At 33.8% G+C, this 20871-nt stretch overlaps 2 protein-coding genes and 1 long non-coding RNA gene across 12 annotated transcripts; 1 reads left to right on the forward strand and 2 right to left on the reverse strand.

Annotated features, from left to right (window-relative positions):
* Positions 1 to 283: 283 nt before the first annotated feature.
* On the reverse strand, positions 284 to 9296 carry LOC143143850 (uncharacterized). Of its 2 annotated transcripts, none has more exons than XM_076305605.1 (5): positions 9243 to 9296; positions 6715 to 7018; positions 5119 to 5417; positions 3634 to 3831; positions 284 to 3206 (listed from the first exon to the last, which is right to left on the reverse strand). In XM_076305605.1, exons 1-5 carry the CDS (start codon positions 9294 to 9296, stop codon positions 3168 to 3170), a joined length of 894 nt encoding a protein of 297 aa, XP_076161720.1. In that variant the 3' UTR covers positions 284 to 3167. The 2 variants fall into 2 exon arrangements, with proteins under 2 accessions (XP_076161720.1, XP_076161719.1); XM_076305604.1 differs by lacking the exon at positions 9243 to 9296 and adding an exon at positions 8623 to 8811.
* On the forward strand, positions 797 to 16687 carry LOC143143852 (uncharacterized). Of its 9 annotated transcripts, none has more exons than XR_012991276.1 (10): positions 797 to 1544; positions 2920 to 3238; positions 4443 to 4675; positions 5125 to 5773; positions 6363 to 6469; positions 6533 to 6604; positions 6685 to 11103; positions 11202 to 11383; positions 13776 to 13928; positions 15946 to 16687. It is a non-coding gene; the product is annotated as an uncharacterized LOC143143852 (long non-coding RNA). The 9 variants fall into 9 exon arrangements; XR_012991277.1 differs by lacking the exon at positions 797 to 1544 and having other exon boundaries at positions 1724 to 3238; positions 5125 to 5425; positions 5497 to 5773; XR_012991275.1 differs by lacking the exon at positions 797 to 1544 and adding an exon at positions 1724 to 2095.
* On the reverse strand, positions 12787 to 20745 carry LOC143143849 (putative ATP-dependent RNA helicase DDX17). Its single transcript, XM_076305603.1, has 8 exons — positions 20594 to 20745; positions 19743 to 20093; positions 18441 to 19094; positions 18152 to 18324; positions 18012 to 18071; positions 14054 to 14296; positions 13758 to 13922; positions 12787 to 13568 (listed from the first exon to the last, which is right to left on the reverse strand). Exons 1-8 carry the CDS (start codon positions 20608 to 20610, stop codon positions 13531 to 13533), a joined length of 1701 nt encoding a protein of 566 aa, XP_076161718.1. The 5' UTR covers positions 20611 to 20745; the 3' UTR covers positions 12787 to 13530.
* Between the last annotated feature and the right edge of the window lie 126 nt (positions 20746 to 20871).

The following is a 20871-nucleotide window of genomic DNA, read 5'->3' on the forward strand; positions in this document are numbered from 1 at the left end:
ATTATATAATAGAAAATAATTTTTTAAGTCTAATATTGGTACATAAATATTATATAATTTATATTTTATAACAAATTTTCTAAGTTATGTTAGGTTTTAAAAAGTATTAAAATTAAAATATTCCTGACACTTAAACATATTAATACAAATATCTGGATACATATATATTTACCTTTTTATGAATTTAAGTTTCTATTTATACGTAACGAAAATAGAATTAATATAAGAAAAGAGTATTTGAATTTGAATTACTAGTTATTGTCTCAGTTATATCATAAAACAAAATAGCGCAGAACAAAGTGTGTAATAAAAAACAGGAAATTTGAAACAATTTATTAGTTGAAATACTCTAATTTATTAGTTGAAATATTCTAATTTATGAGTTGAAATTTAAAGGCATGGGGGTCAATGTATCAAATTAATAAATTCAAAATATATAGAAGATAGTTCAGAGTAAACAAAATAAGTAGTTACAGAGTATGAATCTTATAGATTTATAATTTAAAAAATTTGATACTTTGACCTGTGTATCCTTCACTGTGGATTAGCTCATTTCAGTTTACATAAAGTTTCTATGTCTAATATTATCCGAGATATAGTTTTTTTGTTTAATTTCACATGTATACATATATGTATTTGCACATATTCAAACAATGTAACACTTATGTTCAAATATTTAAAATAAGATATGAACAGCTTGAATCTTCATTCAAAGAGTTTGAAACCAGTCTGTAGATTTGGATATCAGGCACTGATTCCAAGGTTTAAGAATCTTGGCCAAAAACATCCATTCTTGGAAACTTAATCAATGCATTATTTGAGAACATAGTGATAGTTGCAATTGCATAATGTATAATTTGTGTACCTTGATATGCATGTATATACGCACAGTTCTGTGTGTGTATGTTCTCTGTATACGTGTATATAGTGTATATGCACGATCGTATTCAAATAGATCTATATAAGTATAAAGTATTTATAACCAGGCATTAGAACCGCAATCGGTATCAAACCATTCTATATAATAATTCAGAAGTTTTCATTTTGTACGCATCATAGGAGCTGAAAGTGATTAATTCTCAGCACGAGATATGGATTAAGCCACATAAATATCTGTTTTTAACCTACTTAGGTTTTTGTTATACGATTACATGAAACGTTTATAATTATTGTCTTTATATAGTTCTGATCGTTAAGCACTTTTCATTGGCATATTTTTAATAGTGAGTAAATGAGAGAAAAAGAATCTGTTCTCGGAAGGTATTTTTATTTTAAACTCTAATTAATCAAGGTTAGTGTTCATACATGTTTACCATGATGTTACATTGTTTCTCACGCATTATAATTTCAAATATATTTATTTGAAACGGTCACAAACAAAGTCTTTGGTCAAATTTGAATTATTAATCAAGATTGAGGTTAAGTTCCATCGTTCAAAATTAGCGGGTAACCAATTGAGTGCTTAAAGATCGAAAATTAGATCGCTCGTACGCGAAATCGATATATATCGTATGTACATAAAGTCGAGTACGAGGACACGAAAGGTAAGCGGTGCGTTTTCGTCTTTCTTAAAGAATTCAATCTTTACACAGATTCTCTCTGTTTTAAATATATTGTTACAAATTATCTAATTATTTCAAAATATTTTATTAACGTATATATTATAAAATCTGAAATCGAAATCGCATCCGCGTCGATTGCACGTACGGGTTACAAGAATATTTTTAAGATTAATTATTGTCATTCGTATAATTCCATTGATTATGTTTTGTAGTCTCTTAACTTAAGTATATATATATTGTCAAAATCTTCAAAATATTAGTCTTTCTATTTTATTGTCCAAGTTTAAACGAGGCGGAGAAAACCCGGGCGTATTGCATAAATTCGCGAAACTTTCCCTTCATTTTATGCTAGTATCGATTTTGATATTCTAACTTCAATTTCCGTTACAGTCTTGTTCGAGCGTTTCATCTTGAACAGAATAGAACCAAAATTCATGACAAAATAGAAGCATTGTAAATGATATATAAAAATAATCTGTGATCATCCTTTCAAGACATAACCAGTTTAAATTTCCAAAATATATTCAAGACAGGTATGATATTCCGTTACATTATTTTAGTAAAATCACATGTATCTGACATGGTATAATTTAAATAACTGACTTTCCATTGTAATCGCATACGAATGCGTAATCCAACATTGATTATTTTTAATACGGTTATTGGAGATTCCCGATTCCGAATATGATTCGAACAGAGCCGATTAAAATTGAATGCAGGTACTACCCAAGTTATTGTACAATTATTTTGAGATTTATATTTTTCAATGGATTTAATTATTTTAAGTACTTCATATAACCGTATATTTTACACTTGCACCTGTTTTTTTTGAGTGGAAATATGAACTTTTTACACGATGAATCAATTCTTTCTATTATTCAATGTACAAAATTATTGCGAGCAAGATCATCGAAAATTAAATCTCGTACTTTGGGTAATACTCGTATTCGACTTTGTAGCTCCTTTGATCATTTCTTTGAAATAAAATAATTCCACGAAAATTATATATCTTATTTATAACGATATTTATAAAAAAAAGCACAGTATGACTTAACGATCGTTAAAGGTCATCGTTTCGCTTTCGTTTCCTTTTCTTGCCCGTGTTTTCTCCGCTCAGCGATGTCAAAATGCGTTTACGTCACCGTTCTTCACATTTTTTCGAAAATAGTATTAAGCTTACACATCTGGAAGATACTATGTGGGCGTGCTCTTGCGAGTGCGCTCGCGTAATTAAATCCTGTACGAGTTCGAACGAATTAAGAAAATAGACATTCGCGGTATTATTACTCCGCGTAAGCCATTATGCACAGTGATACGTCCCGATCCGTTCCATTTATTGACATTTTTATTTGGTCAGACGCAGGTGGAAATTAGAGAAATCGAGAATCATCGGGAGATCAAAGTCCCTGACTCGAGTGGTAAGACAACGGAAGGAACGAGCAACTTGCGGGAACGGTCTAGACTCGACGAAAGCAGAATTCCTTCGGTGGACGATACTCTCTGCTAGAAACGCGAGAATTCAAGAAAAGCCGATGTGAATCCTTTGCGATCCTGCTGTGCATAGACGTACCGGAGATACGGATGCACTAATTTGTAGTCGAAGTACTAACGCGACATGTATTCTGGGGACTGAGGTCCGTTTCTCTAAAAGAGAACATGCATTTTTTACTGAGATAGTTAAGTATTCGATACACTTGGGTGATTTGATTGCTCAGTGAGAAAGATCTTTAGAAGTTTTATACTCTAATATGAATTAGACATTCGGTAAAAATTGTATTGCATTAATCCTTTCGCGACGAATGACTACTGTAACGATTGCCCGCGAAACTGTCCTCATGTAAGAATCTTTACCGTTGTTGGACAGTTTACAAATACATAATTAAATTTTTAAGTAACTTTTACAAAGAATCATTTTACGTGATGCAGCAAAACAAATTCTGTGAGTACACGCGCATTTCCGCGAAGGGATTAAATGCATAGTAATTTAGTAGTTTGCACGAGTGTGTATCGAATAGTACCATAGATGAAGTTATGGTATATAGTATATACATATTTCTGACTATCTACTTACCGACCAAGCTTGACCAATATTTGGCACATTCGATGTGTATCGTCTCTGACCAAACTCATAATTAACATCCGTTGGAATTCGCAATGTCGGATTCAAAAATTTATTTCGATGGTGTGGCATGTTTAATTGATATTCGTTGTCCGTCATATCTTGGAAGGCAGACATTTTTCCTGCGTTTTCCTCGGCCTTGTGTTGCTCCTAAAAGAACGTACATAATGATTGTAAATCATTATCGTAATTAAAAGTAACTCGATAATTAACTAAAATTAAACTATTTTCAAATTAATTTCAATACTTTTTTCCAAAGTTTTTAAATTACAAAGCAATTAGTGCATCTCTTTTTTTAATCAATTTATCAAATTTGATCAATCAGCGACACACGCATCATAATCCTATGTATGTGTGGGTACAATTAGTAACATCGTGTTTTTTAAAAATTAAAAAATTTTTAATAAAATCCGGAAACCATCGAGATGAGCCAACTTAATCGGCTATTGGTCTTCGCGTATCCCTCGAGAACATTTTGAAAGATATGATAGATCTTTTCCTTTGTTAAGAAAAAATTAACAAACGGATCAAATTGATCTGGACATTCAAAGATTTGATGATACATTTAACACGCTGAGATGATTTAAGACTCTAAGAAACTTATTTGTAAACAGACATTTAAATCTATTCAACATTGTTATGTCCCATCATTTTAAAAATGTAACAGTTCAGTGTTTTGTACTCGAACATTCCAATGTTCCGGATCGCGTCGCGTCGATGACACGTAAATAGTTCCGTATAAGCATTTTCCTTGATTTCAGAGTTTTGACTTCGTACGTTCGTTCTTGACTTTCAACCGGTAAGGACCACCCGTCGAGCAAAGGAAACACAGCGTATTGGAACCAGTCTCCTGGTAGTGAGACCGTGTCCGGTCGACGTATATCGACGAGCGTGTAAACATTCCACAGAAAAGAAATAATTCAGAAGCTATAAGTCTCTCAAATAGACCAAGTCAGTTAACGCTGTATTTCTTTTACATCATTTCGTAAATAAGGTATATTTACATCATATCTCTTCTAATATTTTGTTTATGTAAAATTACCAATTTTAACGATCGTAATTTTATTCCTAAAACAAAACTATAAATTCTATTTCCGTTCCCGATTATTGTATTATAAGAAACAGAAGGTGAAAGAAACGTCCAGGTTTCTGGGTTTAATTTAAAAGGGACGATCCCGGTACAGACACTCGGGTATCTAGATTCTATGAAATTTACACTGTGCGTTTTCGTTTTCTTATTACGACAGTGGGATATTCAACAATGTTGTTTGTCAGATTCTCATGTAAACGATCGTTGTTAAACACGTAGTGTTCAAGTTATTCTAGTAGATTTTCTAATTACTTTGAATAGCGTAGAATTGCAGATACCGTTTTATGAGAAATTTACATTAGACAACATGGTCAATGTTATTGAAAAATAATAATTTGCTCGTTAACCTTCAGCTCACGGGCACGTTCAGCTTGAAGCAGCTCCTTCAGATGTTGAAACATGCCGGCTTGAGGAACTTGGGCCATAGGAGAACCACCACCCATTGTACGGAAGGTGGATATACGGTTCCTTGTCGCCGGTGGATAAGGATTCATCGTTCCGTAAAAGGGCAAAATCTTGTCATTGGCCCGTAGGGATTGTCGCATTCCGTTTCTTAATCTGCTTCCAGCTGGAACCTTGTGTACTATTTTTCCATAAACTGGAGCGTTACCACCTGCACGATTACGCGATCTTCCCGTGTATCTTTCTGCAAACGTAAACACTCGATACAATACAATTCACGACGTGAAAAAGTTTCAAAACGATTTTATTGCACCTTCTTGTAGAATGTATGTTCGTGATGTCCAAATTGGCGTAAATAATCCGGTTAAAAGTGACACAGTAACGGGACTACTTTATACAGAATATTAATTCAGTGCAATCAAAACTTGTACGTTTTCCATAGTCATTTATGTTAACTCTTGCACGAAGTTTAAATTAAAGGCCTTTCGGTGAGAACCGTGATATATAGGCAATCATCGATAATTGGATTATTTTGCCCGGGTCTCTTCGCCTGTTAACTATCAACTGCAAACTACGCGGGACTAAACTTTAATTAAACGAGTAAGGGATACAATGATAAGATGGTATTATGTACAAACTCAAGTATAGACTAAAATATCTATCGATTATATGTTTTTATCATTCTTTCTGCGATATAGAATCGTAATGAGATATAGAATAGTGCAATAAGAAATTGGATCTCGTTTGGTAATTGTAGTTTCTTCTTCCATTTTCAATTTGCAATTATCTATTAAAGTACCATTTTTTATAATGAGAGGGAACTCCTCTTAGAGTCTTCCATATCCCTATCATAACTGTTTTACTTCTTCTTAAGGTTCGAAAAAGGATCCAACTCTTGCGAATTGTAGATTCTTTCATTTTAAGTTAACAATTCCCTTGCTCGTTCAAAGAGTACGCCTATTCATCTTTGTTGACAGTTGGAAAAAGAAACAACAAGCATAAAATTCTGTTTCTAATATAAACGACGGCCTACATATCTTGTGTTGAGTAGTAAAGTTCGGCTTTAAAAAAAATTGGTTACAGTTAGTTAAACCAATTGTGTTATCTTTATTGGATTTTTACTCAACAAGCAAATTATTACTGCATACTTGAAAGGTACATATCGTTAAATTTGTTCTTCGTTTTACAGGTCAGCAAATGCCCGGCAGTGTATATTTCCCTGATGTAATCACTTGTGCTACATAGCGTCCAAAAAAATACAAAATTCGTCTTTGGGTCTTGACTCTCAACACTTAGGTGTGCTAGCGCTTTTACCTTCTAATGTTTTACCATTGATTTCACTGTATTTTTTCTTACCAGGTATGTATCTTACGTTAGAGGATACCGAGGGAAGACAGATGAATGAATGACAATCGAATTCTCAACACTGAAGTATGTTATCATTATCATATCCTATTATTTTACTACAGTCTCGCTATATTTTTTCTTACTAGACGCAAATTTTATGTTAGAGATGTCTCTTAGGTCGCAAGTTATCTTACCTCGATAATTAAGAGGTGTCTTGGCGCGCTCGGAATAAGACTTCCACATATTGTACGTAAACGGATCGGGATAAAGGGAGTATTCGGTGTTGGTTTTGGCAGCTCTGCTCTGTCGTTTGGTGTACCTCCACATTGCCCTCAATTCTTCGCATGTTGGCTCGGTCAGGTCAACGCGCTTCTCGGCGATGTCGCCGGTGTTCCCCGACTGCCCTGAGATCGGATCGATGTATCGTATACCGGCCACCAACGGGCTACTCGAATACGCTAACACGAAAGCGGTCCATACGGCCACAGTATGCATTTTCTGACGGTGAAACAAACAGAGGTGGAAAAATCGTTAGTTCAAACGTTTGTCAAGCATTCGAGTAATAGAAATAGACTAAGATAAAATCCTGGTACAGTAGAAAAGTTATTATCCTTGGGAACTATACAATCGAAAAAAATTTGAATCTTTTAGGATATTTCTTAGAAACATAAATACATTTCTAAACCCTTTTACGTTTCTTTCTGATTCTGTTAGTTGAACTCGTCAACAAATTTCTACTAGGGTTTGAAACGTACTTATGAACGTACCTAAGAAATGCCCCAAGAGGACCAAAATAGGTATTAAAATGATATACGAAATAAGAGGCAACCAAATGAAGTATGAAAAATTAGATGTCAGATCGGTAATGGAGAAACACCTTTTAGTGCTTCTGTTAGAGATGATCAAATAGTTTTCTAAACTTAAGATATACTCTGATCGCAATATAAATTGGACAATCTTGCGAATATATTTTATGGCAACGATTTGGTTCTCTTTTTTAATTGAACGAGAAGTTTGAAGTTTTGATCAACTGTTTGCATACTTTGCTGTTCCCTCGATCGATGTATATTAATATAAAAGGAAGAATTTTTCTTTCGTAAAAAAGGGTTGCTGGAAAATTGAGTAAAGTAACTTTTTGTATTGCAAAAATGTATTTCTAACATTTGATAATTTATTTAAACTTTTTTCATGGCCTATTGTTGCAGAGTCTGTGCAACTAACAGTTCTACTACATTTTATATTTCTTATGTAGCATGTTTAAACGTCATAAAGAATAAATTTTAGACAACTAGAATAAAGTTAAATAGGAAACATTGCATCGATTAATTTTGTTATCTTATGAAAAGAGAATTATCTTTAAAAGCTATGCACTTTTTTTTATGTACAAGTATTAACGTTGGCATAAATGTTCCAAAACAACATTAGGCGTTTATTTGATTCATCGCTTGATAATAGATTGTGATTTCATTTTTGCGCCGCATAGAACATAAAATTCAATTATTCTCGACATTCGCGTCCAGGAATTTCAATTACGTATCGTGCAGTCTTGCATTATTTCATTAACCGAATACACGGCAGACTAGTGGATTATATTGTTCTACGCATTGGACATTTCAAATACATGGCCGTTTATTGAGTTATTAACCAATTTAACGTTTAGTAACCTAATATTTAACGAATAACGCTGAATTTCACACTTTATAGTGTTTTCCTTACTTAATTATATTTCATGTCACGTATACAATTGTAATTGTTTCATTTAATTTTCAGCCCATAATGTCTATTTTTATTCCTCTTCCTTATTTTACTTTTAGGATCGACTACAGCTAAATGAATTTTCGTGACAACGGTACAAATCGTCTCATTAATGGTTCGGAGATCCATGATCGCGTACGCTTACTTCGTACACATCGTACAGAAAAACAGATGAAAAAAGGAAAATATTAACAACAGTATAACATTGTAATTTAACCATTAATATTTTTTCGGTAATGTAATAGTATTTTCTCTAAACATTATAACTAATTTGTAAGTATTTTACTCTAATCTAGCTCTTTCCCTTACGAGCACTAACAGCTGTTCTTTGAATTATTCTTACTTACTCGTTTCTTCAACTTGGACGAACGTGTTTCAGGCATAACAGGTTGGAACGCAAAGGACAACATTTCGTTTTGTAACCGGAGATCAGCATTGTCTTTGGGAACACTGATTCCTTTCCGTACTAAGAGAGGGAAAGTAGACGCGGGTAAAACGTTACCTTTCGACCCTTATTTTTTGACCCTCGTCGCACGATGATCCAAAAACAATGATCGAAATCTGCTAAGAATGTTCGGAATCTTGCATTGACCACTCTCTTATTATTTACCGCTACAAAAACTACTTCCGAACGTTCGAAGAAAATCGAGCGATCTGCCAAGGAGATCGAGAGAGAACTCGAGGAAAGTGTCCGGAAGATGCGTAACCTGAACAAATAGCCGAGAAAAATTGCCAGCGGCCCGGAGAAATCCGCGAAGAAAAAAAGTCTCCGATGAACTTCAGTAAATCGTGCAACCAATAAGCGAGAGAGCAAAGAACGAGTATGTATGAATGGAGCCAGCGGACACACGGGGTGGAACGGAGGCGGACAGAGAAAGAGCGAAACAGAGAGGGTGCCAAGGAAGGAAGGAGGTCAAGAGTGGAACGTGGAGAGACTGGTGAATGAACGAGAGTGGGATTCACTAACCTGCCAGTCCACGCAGTCCGGAAACCGAGGAGCAACTGTGAGAGCTGCTATCATCGGTCCGACTATTTGCCTTCCTTTCCACCCCCGCTTCGAGCGCACCCCTGCGTTACGACTCCCTCTCCACCCTGTCGAGCTCTCCCTCTACTCCCTTACCTTCTTTTCTCTGTACTCTTCCACTCTCGGAGCGGTCCTTTTACGTCGACGGGATGAGTTCTTGGAAAGAACGCTTTCGTTTCTCTAAGATTCACCATTATTCGATAGATATTTTTCTAATATTTTCGTTTCCTTCCGCAAATTTTCACTCTCTCGATTCTGTCATAGGACAGGGGTCGGGCTCGAGCTCCGCAAGGTTTACTAAAATTGAATTCGTTTTGTCCCGGCCATCGAAATCGTTATGTATTCGTTCGTAGGTATATTTCATTCTTAGTCTCCTTTCACTTTTCGCTTCGATACTCATTCGACGTTGAATTTCCATTAAAAATTCCCATACTGTCAGGGAGGGAGTATATATCCCAGAGAGAATGAAAGAAATTCTGTGGGGAGTAAAACTAGACTTCTCGTGTCGAGCTTATTCGCTAGAATACTTGACAGCGCTTTTTTAGGTTTGCGATTGAACGATAACTATAAACAGTATCACCTATTGGCCGATGACCATTTTGTCTTACAGACACGCATCCACTTTGGTACATTCTTGAAACAATTACCAAAGCAGATTCACACAGGTATATTATTAGGCCGAGCTTGCCACTGAGGTACGGGCGGAATCGAAAAACGTCCCCTTACTACCTCAGACGTCTTGAGAATTACTTTCAATCACGCTACAATACCCCTTATATCAATAGTTCGGTCGATCTATTGAATGCCATGAACACGATATTGTTCGAAGGCACTGTTCACAGGTGAATTTCGTTTCATAATGCCGACTACGTACATAAAATTTTCGCTACTTTTTCATTCGGCGTTTACTAATTTTGTTAGATAAATGCTTCGATATAGTTTGACGACTATTAACAACCATTCTTATTCTTGATTTCCGGTATATTCTTCCGATAGTTTTGTTTCCGAATTTTATATCTTTTTTTTCTTATTAACCCAATTTTCGATTAACGACCCGTATCCGTAACAAGTACAGATTTTTATACATTATTTTTTATTTGTACTTAATATTTCATTTATTATTATTATTTAAAAACATATTAAGTTTTAAGCCGTATCACCGATGCTGGTTTATCGGTACAATTTATGCGTGGAATGTCACCGGGCGTTCGATGAGTATTCTCGATAAACATGTCTACCAAATTTCCGCATATGATGTATATTAAGCGTTTAAATCTTGGCCGATAGGATTAAAGAGTTAGGGAAACCATGAATACCCTGGATTGCGGTCTTTGAATTTCCAATCTTAGAAATTGTGCTTTCTGAAAAATTAGAAAACGAGCATCCGGATAAATCGCAATTTTTACGATTGACGATTTTGTTGTTGGCGATCGTTGTCGAGCGAAGTCATCGATAATAATCCGTATATTTTAAGCGTAACGGCATAACTAGGGCGGCATAGCATGGACGACCTTACGCTTATTGTCAGTTCCGGTCCGCCTGCGCAACAAGTTTCTCTCTGGGACTTAAAATCGTTGAAGCCCGTGTCCTCAGCCTAAACGAGAAATAGCTGCGTCACCGAAGTATCCGCTTCGTCGACAATCTACGTCGAATTTTTTCTTTGCGTCGATGGAAAAGTAAATGGAAAAATCAATGACTCGTAAACCTTTTTCTTTTTCAGCACCTTATGTTCAGGACTGATTTTAATAGCTTGTAAAGTATTAATAAATGAACGCTAAAATTTGTCGACAAAGGCAGATCAAATGTAAGAAAACCAATTTGCTTAAAATTCTGTTTCATTCTACATATTTTTACCATACTGTTGTTACACGGTAGATATTTATGTGTAATTTCTCATTACAGTTGGATGAGATACAAGATACAAGCAACTGACCGACGTGTTTCAGCATCTGTTACATCGATATGTTTCATTGTCAGCGCAAAATCATTGTCAAAATCGAATGGTTATCAAACAATGAAGTCATCGGGATTAACAATTCCTTTTTTCGTCATTCCGTTGATAGTGACGAATCTGCTCGTTTCAGGTAAGACACTTTAAACCTTTAAACGATAATTCTATACGCAAAACTGTGAGTGAAAAATATCTTGTTAACGATTACGCTACCAGCTAAATATATTGTCTTAATATACGCAATAAGTTACGCGATTAGTTATATAAATCGGAATCAATGTTTAATACGATATTTTAAAAAACCGTGGGGTACGTCAATTTTGGGACAAAGTAGTTGTGCCTGCACTCGTGTGTATAATCGACGACAGGGGGTGAAACCACCCCTTTCTCGTTAGCCACCCACGGAATTCCAGTAATCGGGCTGCCGCCCCTCTACTTCGTTCCCTTTCCCCTCGTTTTTCAAGGCCCCTTCTCCTCCGCCTACCCCCGTGTCTCGGCAGTGCGGCTGCTGAATGACCAAAAGTGGGGGTAACTTATCTCCTCTCAACCACCCACGCAATCAATAGCAGCCTTGCCGCTTCTACTGAATGGACTCTGCCCTCTACGGGCTCCGTTGCTCTCCGTTTGCCTCAAGCCGGCTTCTATCCCTTCTCACCCGCACTCTATCGATTACTACGCCCTTGCCGTGTGATCATGCGGGGGGCCGCTCTATCGACCCATCCACCTGTATTACAGTTCATTCATAAATCTTTACCGCTTTTCACTCGGGGATCGTCACACTAGTTTAATTCTTGATCAGTCCCGTGAAGTGCGATTCGGTCATTAATCGATTCGGACATTCGTCTCGTGTATCCATTTGTTGTTTATCGGCTCATATTTTTAAACAATTTAATCGCTAATTACGAAAGAGACCACGTGCGCGAGTCTCGCGGAACAATCTCTGAATGCGATGCGTTCTCTTAGCTTGTTAGCGGTTTCCTTTGTTTGTTTTTTTTTTCTTTAGATCAAGCAATTATGCGTATCGATCATTTTTATGTCAATTTCTACACGAATGAAAATTGATAAGAAAAGAAAAAGGAATTTCACGTTCCCTTTCTATTGTGTTATGTCTGTTTAATAATACAAGAATATGTATGGATACGAAATTCAAGTATTGTCCGATTTTACTGGTTTTTTATACTGTAAATTTGATTCAGTTAGAATCTTATCATTTCACGCTGAGTTGATAAAGGGATCCTTCGGTAAACACATGCTCAATGTTGAATAAGTACGAAGTACTTGAAAGATTTTGAAATTCGTAGTAATCAAAAACCTTTATTCAATCACTGCAACTACTTTCATGAAAGTTCAAATGAATATGTTACCTAGTAATAAAGTATAACGATTCGTATAACGTATAACGATTAAGTATGATGATTCAGAATTTAACGGCTGTTTACGCAATTTAACAATTAAGATGTTTAAAGATAAAACCATAAAATCATGAAAATAGAAATATAAGGACAGGCAGAAATTGATGTACAAATTTGGTAAATAGTTAATAAATTTATTTATTACATTTCTGTTAAATACTGTACATTATTCCATTAGTTTTAAATGCTTGAATACGTACGAATTAATTACTAGTAAACACTAGACGTCTACAAGTTACTGTAAGCTACAGATAGCGAGACATTTTAAATTTCGTAGATTTTAGGTGATTCATCTCCTAACTACACTCGCACGGCCACTTACAAGAACTTAATTCGTGTTATCGAACGTTGCAATGCCATTATAAAATATGTAAGTGATACTGTATGTAAATATAACATCCGGCACGCTTACGCTATATTTATTTATGATATTGAAGCTTAGTATAACTAAAGCAAAAATTCTATGAATGTAGAAATATCGCAGAATATTAATACAAAACACTGCATACCTTCCATTTAAGTCAAGAAATTTTTGTTTTAAAACTATACTTTTGATTTTAGTAAATCAACTAATCGATCGTGAGTTATACTGAAATTAATATTCTCTGATACGCAATGTCGTATTTAATTAAACTTGTTATTCAATAACATTTAAGAAATATATGTTCGCGCTGGAAACCCTTATCTTATGATGTTAAAATAATTAACTATAATGCACAAGAATTGAACGTAATACATCGTGTTTAACGTTCACGTTAGTGGAACACCAATATTACAATTTGTATGACATGTATCGAGTGCATTTTAAAAGAGACATAAAAAAGATGTGATTTGTATAATAGCTTGGTCCTTAACCGCTGGTGGAAGATCATCTTTCACTGCTCCAATAACTCTTACCGATAACCTCTAGAAACAAACATATAGTTCTTTTTATACCAAATAAAGTTTGAAGATTTATTATAAATAGGTAATTCTTAAGTATCACCCTGAGAAAAAAGATCCTCGCATAACATATTTATGGTTTATTATTTTATAAATTAAATGCCCATCTTTATGATATACATATTAAAAAGGTACAAACGTACCATTACTTACCTGTACGATTGCTCACAGGGCTACGACTTCGAGAGTAACTCCGACTGTAGCTTCTGCGGTTCCCACGACCATTGTGTTCCCTACTATGACTTCGACTTCTGCTTCTTGAGTAGCTACGATCCTTTCCATTGCGGCCACCTCTAGACCGCCATCGATTTCTTCCACCTAAAGGTATTCAATTCCCAATTACACAGCGAATACTTTTAAATAATAATTCATACTACCGTACTGAGCTCAAGATATTCAGTATGAGTTAGATAAGTTAGGCTTTTTATATAAACAAAATACATAGGTACCTCTGTGCCTCCCATATCCACCACTTTTACTATCGGCAAGCTCCAGTAATTTTGGGTTTATAACTTGATTCGCTTCTTTTAATACCTGGATTAGGTCATTAGCCTTATTAGAATTATTCGGTGTAAAAAAGGTGTATGCTGTACCAGTTTTTTGCCGACGACCTGTTCGACCAATTCGATGAACGTAATCCTCTGAACAAGAGGGATAGTCAAAATTGATGACAAACTTGACGTCTTCAACGTCTGAAATAAAGCATATGTATTAGCTATTAGTTTCTGAAAGCATCCGTCTCTAGGACAGACATTGGTTAAGATAGTAGTATGGCAAGGTGTATATAAAATATTGTATTAAATATCAATCATGTATTTTAAATTAAATGTCTGTGTTAATACGCTCTCCAAAAGGTACCACTATAAAGACTAATCTACAATTCTATACAACTAAAATCGTTTATAATCTGTTCAGATGAATATACACGACTTAAGCAAGTTTTGACATAGAAAGTATTGAACTCTATGAAGAATTTAACATTTCTTTTATTTTGTTTTAATTCAAATCTCTTTAAGCATACATTTATGTGTAATTTTTTCTAATTTTATGAAAATTTAATATTTATGCTACTAAACTAAAAGCATAATGTTTAAATATAAAAGAAAAAGTATCTATTTCTTTAGAGAGCGTTTTGACAAAAGTATAAGACTCTGAAATAAAGAGAAATCTTCACGTAAAGACAATCCTGGTTCCCTTTTCTAACTAAAAATGTTACTGTATTAATATTTCTCTTTTTAAAACATTTCACATTCCGTTTAATTAAATTAATTTGCTTCTAAGGAGATATGAAGCAAATGTAAAATTATTTGTTAATTGTTTTATCATGGTAAGTATTATACATATTAATAAGCAACAAAAAAAAAATATTTAAAGAAAATGAAACCAGAATTGATGTACATAAAATCTTAGTTGATATGATAGTTAGTATGGTGTGAATATGTATTGATATAGTTATCATAAAGGATGTGAAAGGATAAAGGAAATGTAAATTCAAATGGAGATAAAAGTGATAATGTGTATGTGTATAGAAATATACACATACATACACATACAGTATCTCATAAAATATGATCTGCCTAAAACATCATGAAAATTCTTGAGCTAAAAACAAGAGAACTCTTGGTAATTTTGAATGAGCATTAATCAACAACTTAAAAATTACATGCCCTATGTGTACATAGAAGAAAAAGTAAAATCTGAAATATGTATCTAATTCTAATATACAATGAAAAGTTGATGAATAATGATCACATAACTGTATCAAGAATCAACTTATTCTTGACTGAGGAATTTTTCATATCTTCTGGTATATCACATTTTATGAAACATCTTGCTATATATGTTTATATAAAAGGTGTATATATAGAGTCTCCTAGAAAAATGCATTTAAACTGTACACATTTTAGTCAAATCTAAGATGTCTCTTGATTAAATAAAATGTTGTGCAATTTTTAATCCAGAAGATATTTAATTGAAACTTCTCTGGCACAAATTGATTCTGAATTTCAGTTTATCCAAACAAGTTTGATAAGTCTAAAGTATTTGTTCTAGTCTTTTAGTCTAAAAAGTATTCATGTTATTACTAAACTCTAACATCTATATCTTCCAAAGTAATAATTACATAACATTTGATACGGACAAATTTTTTGCTTAATCAATAATCATCTTAGATTTTGGTGAAGAATAATGTTGTAAAGTCAAAATGCCTTGTTTCTAGGTGGCCCTGAGTATGTGTGTATATATATACATATACATACACACACACATATACATATAGCTATATATACATATACACGTATATATTGCAATTAATTTAAGATTACTGTTATACTAAAATTAGGCAGTGGGTGAGTGTCGCTAGCAACGTACGGGCAGGGCCTGGCTGTTTGCGCTCGCTCCAGCTACAGCCTCCGCCATTCTGTTGCTACAGGGCACACTAGAGGCTCTGGCATCAGCTACCATGCCACCGCCTCATTGGACCGTTGTTGGGTCTGATTAGCTTGAGCGGCCAGCGCAGGGGATTCTATTCTGGCAACAACTTGGCCAGCCCAGATGGCGTACAGCGTAGCGTAGAACTGATATCCAGTATGTAGGAGGTAAAGTAGATCCCGATTTGGCCCGGACTGGCCCTTCACGGAATTGACGTATAGAGGCACGCGTCGCAGCCAGCGCAGACAATGCAAACCAGTGCACCACCGAACAAACAGGCGGCGGGCACCTCCAATTTGCTTTGCATTACCCGGCGTGGGTCTGCGCGCAATGTGCCTCTGCAATACAAACAAAGATCCAACCGCGTTAGGTATATGTTTACCTCATTACTTTCCTGTGTTCAATATGAATTTTGTATTACAGTTTTTTGTTTTTGTTTTTGTTTTTTTTTTGAACTGTCTAGCTGATTTTTGACAACCTTATTAGATTGAGTTCATAGGAAAAAATATGTTTACAGAACTTTTGACTATCTTATAAGTTTCGGCAAGCGCATAACATTAACCAGTTGAACCTTGAATTTAAGCTGTAATGCTCACATCAGAACTTTGACGATTGTAACTCTGAATATAGTAAGTAAAAGTGCTGTCAGCATATTATATGAAAACATTTGTTTTTTTTTTTAATTGAAAAAATGAAAAAAAAGTAACGCCTTATACTAACACCTCAATTCTTCTCCATGACATTCAGATGCAGTTTGCAGTTTTATTTAAATAGATAAACTATTTTTGAACCTTAATAAATTAATAGCTATAGTGCTTGCCGATCACACGTAATATGAGCTTAAATTCATTTTTATGACTTTTATTTTAATATATTATTTAAAAATTAATACCTTTAGTAAAAAGTGAGGAAGCAAATAAACACAAATATTAGAAATGCTAAATGAACCACGTTATGCATTTAGAAAATTGCATATCTTTAAGCTAAATGTAACACAAGAAATTATTCACTTTTGCAAAACAAACTTTCTATAGGTATAATACAGGTTGATTAACATGAAGACTCTGAGATATATTATTTAAGACTAACGAAACTACAACTCAACAAGTTATATAAGAGCCTTGAAAGAGTAGTTTGAACGTGGAGAAGTAGCGGTAAGGATGAGACGAGGCGATAGGAATATCGCCTAGCCTAAAGTCTATCAGATGTTATCTGATAATCTTTAAACAAAATAAGATTGTGGAAGGGGAAAGGGCTGATCAAACGTTTCCGACCCCAGGGCTCTTATTTAAATTGTCGAGTTATACTTTGTCGTATGCTTGTGTTATACCTGAATGCAATTTCTAATGAACTGTCGCTATTCAGTAGATATATTTAAAAATATCAGGAATATTAAAAAATAGACAGTTCTTACTATTACAGACTCATAACATATATATGTGTGTATATATATATATATATTTGAACTCTACATTTTTTTTCGAAAATGTATTGTTTTCATAAATAATACATATATATATATATATAGATTATTTGTTTACTTCCTTTAAATTATGTATACCTCTCGGCACATAAAGTGGTCCAAGTCTAGATCAGTGTATACACGATGAAATCTTATTCTGACTAATTGTATATATATAAATTATTTACATAAATATCATACTAGAATAGTTAATTACTAAGTACTAATAGTACGAGAAAAAGAACAAATTAGTTACTGATTAAGATATATATTTTGTTTAACGAATAATTATTTTGAAATTATGGTATTATAATGCATTCTATTTAGTTGCAGTTTTTATAATCATAAATTTTAGCAGAACAAGATGCCTCGTATATTACAGTAATTATTAAGCTCAAATAAGATTCGTAGAAATAATGTGATTTAGAGTGGTTCATTCTCCATACCAAAGGAAAATGATCAGTGATGCTTAATCTTATAATTTTATTCTGTTATGGTGATAGTCTTTTACTTACCAAGACCACGAGCAGCAACATCTGTTGCAACAAGAATTGGCGCTTTTCCTGATCTAAAATCTGAAATTAATATCATTTTTCAATTAACGAGTATGACAAATTATAAAACTACAGATGAATTTATAATTTATAATATTTACCTTGTAAAACCCAATCCCTTTCTTGCTGTGTCTTGTCACCATGTATACAAACAGCTGGCCAACCATCTCTCTTCATTTTTCTAGTTATTTCATCTACTCTGCGTTTTGTTTCAATAAATACTATTGTTTTGTTTTCACTTTCTGCCATTATTTCTTTTAAAAGTGTACTTAATCTATAAGCAAAAATAAATTGTGAATGTAGAGTCTTAACAGATTTTTATTAATCAAATATTAAATTCATTTTTTTTAGTCAGAAATGAAAACTTCTTAAAAATACTTAATTACTTACTTATTTTCTTTTTCATAATCTTGACATACATCAATGATTTGTAATATGTTATGATTTGCAGCTAATTGTAGAGATCCAACATTAATTTGCGCATAATCTTTTAAGAAATCTTCAGCTAAATTTTTCACTTCCTTTGGCCATGTGGCAGACCACATTAATGTCTGCCTGTCTGGTCTAATTTGCTCAATAATTTTCCTAATTTGAGGCTCAAATCCCATATCTAACATTCTATCTGCTTCATCGAGTACCAAATAGGTACACCTTTTTAAATTTGTACGACCTGATTCAAGGAAATCTAATAACCTACCAGGTGTAGCTATAACTATTTCTACACCTCCATCTAAATCTCTGGCTTGTGCACCTTTTGGTGCTCCTCCATACAGACAAGTGTTTCTTATGCCTGAAGAATGACCAAAATCATCAGCAACTTGCTGAATTTGTTGTGCAAGCTCTCGAGTAGGAGCTAATACTAGTGCAATAGGTCCATCTTTTCGACCTAATTTGGGTTGACTATTAATGTGAACGATTGCAGGCAATATATAAGATAATGTTTTCCCAGAACCAGTTGATGCAATTCCAACCATATCCCTTCCACTTAAAGCAATTGGCCAACCTTGTGCCTGTATTGATGTAGGTTCAGTAAAACCTTGTCTTCTGAAAATAATAAACAACAGCAATGTATTTGCTTTTCATTCGCACTACTTAAATGCAAAACTAATTAAATCTACTATTGAATAGTAAGGATCTTTTTAAAATTACGTCAAATAGCCCACACCTTTTGATTTATAATCCTATAATATTAACAATAATTTGCCCTTTATTATTTTGCAAACTCAAGTAAAAAGCAACATGTTAAAAATCTAAATATTACATCTAATGATGAAAGTTGAAAAAGTTTCACAAGTTGTTCTTATAAATTTTAGAAAATAAATAGAAGAAAAGATCTAATGATGTACATGAAAATATTATAAAAGAATATTCTAAACTAATTTTTCTTTAAAGTTTATATTTCTTTTAGTTTACATATGAAACACATATCATTTGTGTTAAATAACATCAGAAAGCAAGCACAATTTTAGCTCCATTCTTACTTGATTTGATGGAAGTTAATTTTCCAGAATAAGTAAGTTTTAAGTTGTTACATTATTCTTGACGATGTACAATATCATCACATAGTGGACACTTGTTCTGGGCTTAAGAAATAAATTCCAATATCATTGTTGTAAAGTAATTGCACTTTTGTAACTAGTACATTTAGTGCAATCTTATCTTGAAAGAATTTATAACTTGAAAAATACTCACTTAATTTCCTTAAGAACATAGTCAGGAAACCCTGTTTCTTCAAATGTAAATACAGGATTAGGTATATTTTTTCCTTTGAGAGTAATTTCTTTTTCACTTCGATATTGTTCAACTGTACGTGGATCACGGTTTTGAACCGCTTCGTGTGGTACATAAAAATCTTTTTTAAAAGGTTCTAATCGACTCAGATCCCACCGAGGTTTCCTTAAATTTGCTCCAGGTTGCCCACGACTATTTCTGCCACCTCCTCGATCCCGACCCCCACTACCACCCCAACTTCTTCTATCTCTTGGTGACCTGCTACGAGATCGTGTGCGAGATCTACGTCTCCTATCTCTATCACGACTACGACTAGAATAAATTATACCACAATATAATAATTATTATTTAAATCTATATTTTATTTTTGTAGTATAATACATTTCTTTTCATAATATCAAGAGGATTTTTATTACTGTATTCTGAGCATACATATCACTGCTAAAAATATTCATAAAATCTACAGCAATCTCAAATAAATACATCAATGATATTAACACATAGTTTTGTTTCTGAATCAGGTGTAGAAACATTTATTATTTAGATTACGTTTCCTACTTGCAAAGTTTCCATTGAACTTATATCAAGGAAATGTGGAAGGTTATGTGAAATCAGTTATTGAAGGATTGGCAAAAGTTTTCATACGATCATTTTTTTTTCATTACTTTTTATCTTTATATAATCTTTTGTTTTTTATTACAGAAACAGTCGTAATTTAAGAGAATTCCTTCTAAATATATGATTTCAGTACCGAACACTTGGGGCATATTGATACATATACCCTCGCGCATCTATATACACACACGGCTTACCTCCTGTAGCGACCCATATTCAATTTCTCTTCAGTTTCACTCTTCTTTTACTACGACGCTGTACTACTACTAATAATTACTTAAACACAAAAAGAACCGCGAGATAGAATGTAACTTGTAAAACTCAAATCCAATCAAAAGACGCAAATGAAAGCGGCTCCTATACCACAAACGACACAATTACAAGAAGGAACGAAGGTATCGTAAAGTTTTTAACGCATGCGCAGCAAGTGATAAAAATAACGTTCTTGATACCTATAATTTGTAGGGTATACTTT

The sequence above is a fragment of the Ptiloglossa arizonensis genome, chromosome 2, assembly GCF_051014685.1.
Source record: "Ptiloglossa arizonensis isolate GNS036 chromosome 2, iyPtiAriz1_principal, whole genome shotgun sequence".
Lineage (NCBI taxonomy): Eukaryota > Metazoa > Arthropoda > Insecta > Hymenoptera > Colletidae > Ptiloglossa > Ptiloglossa arizonensis.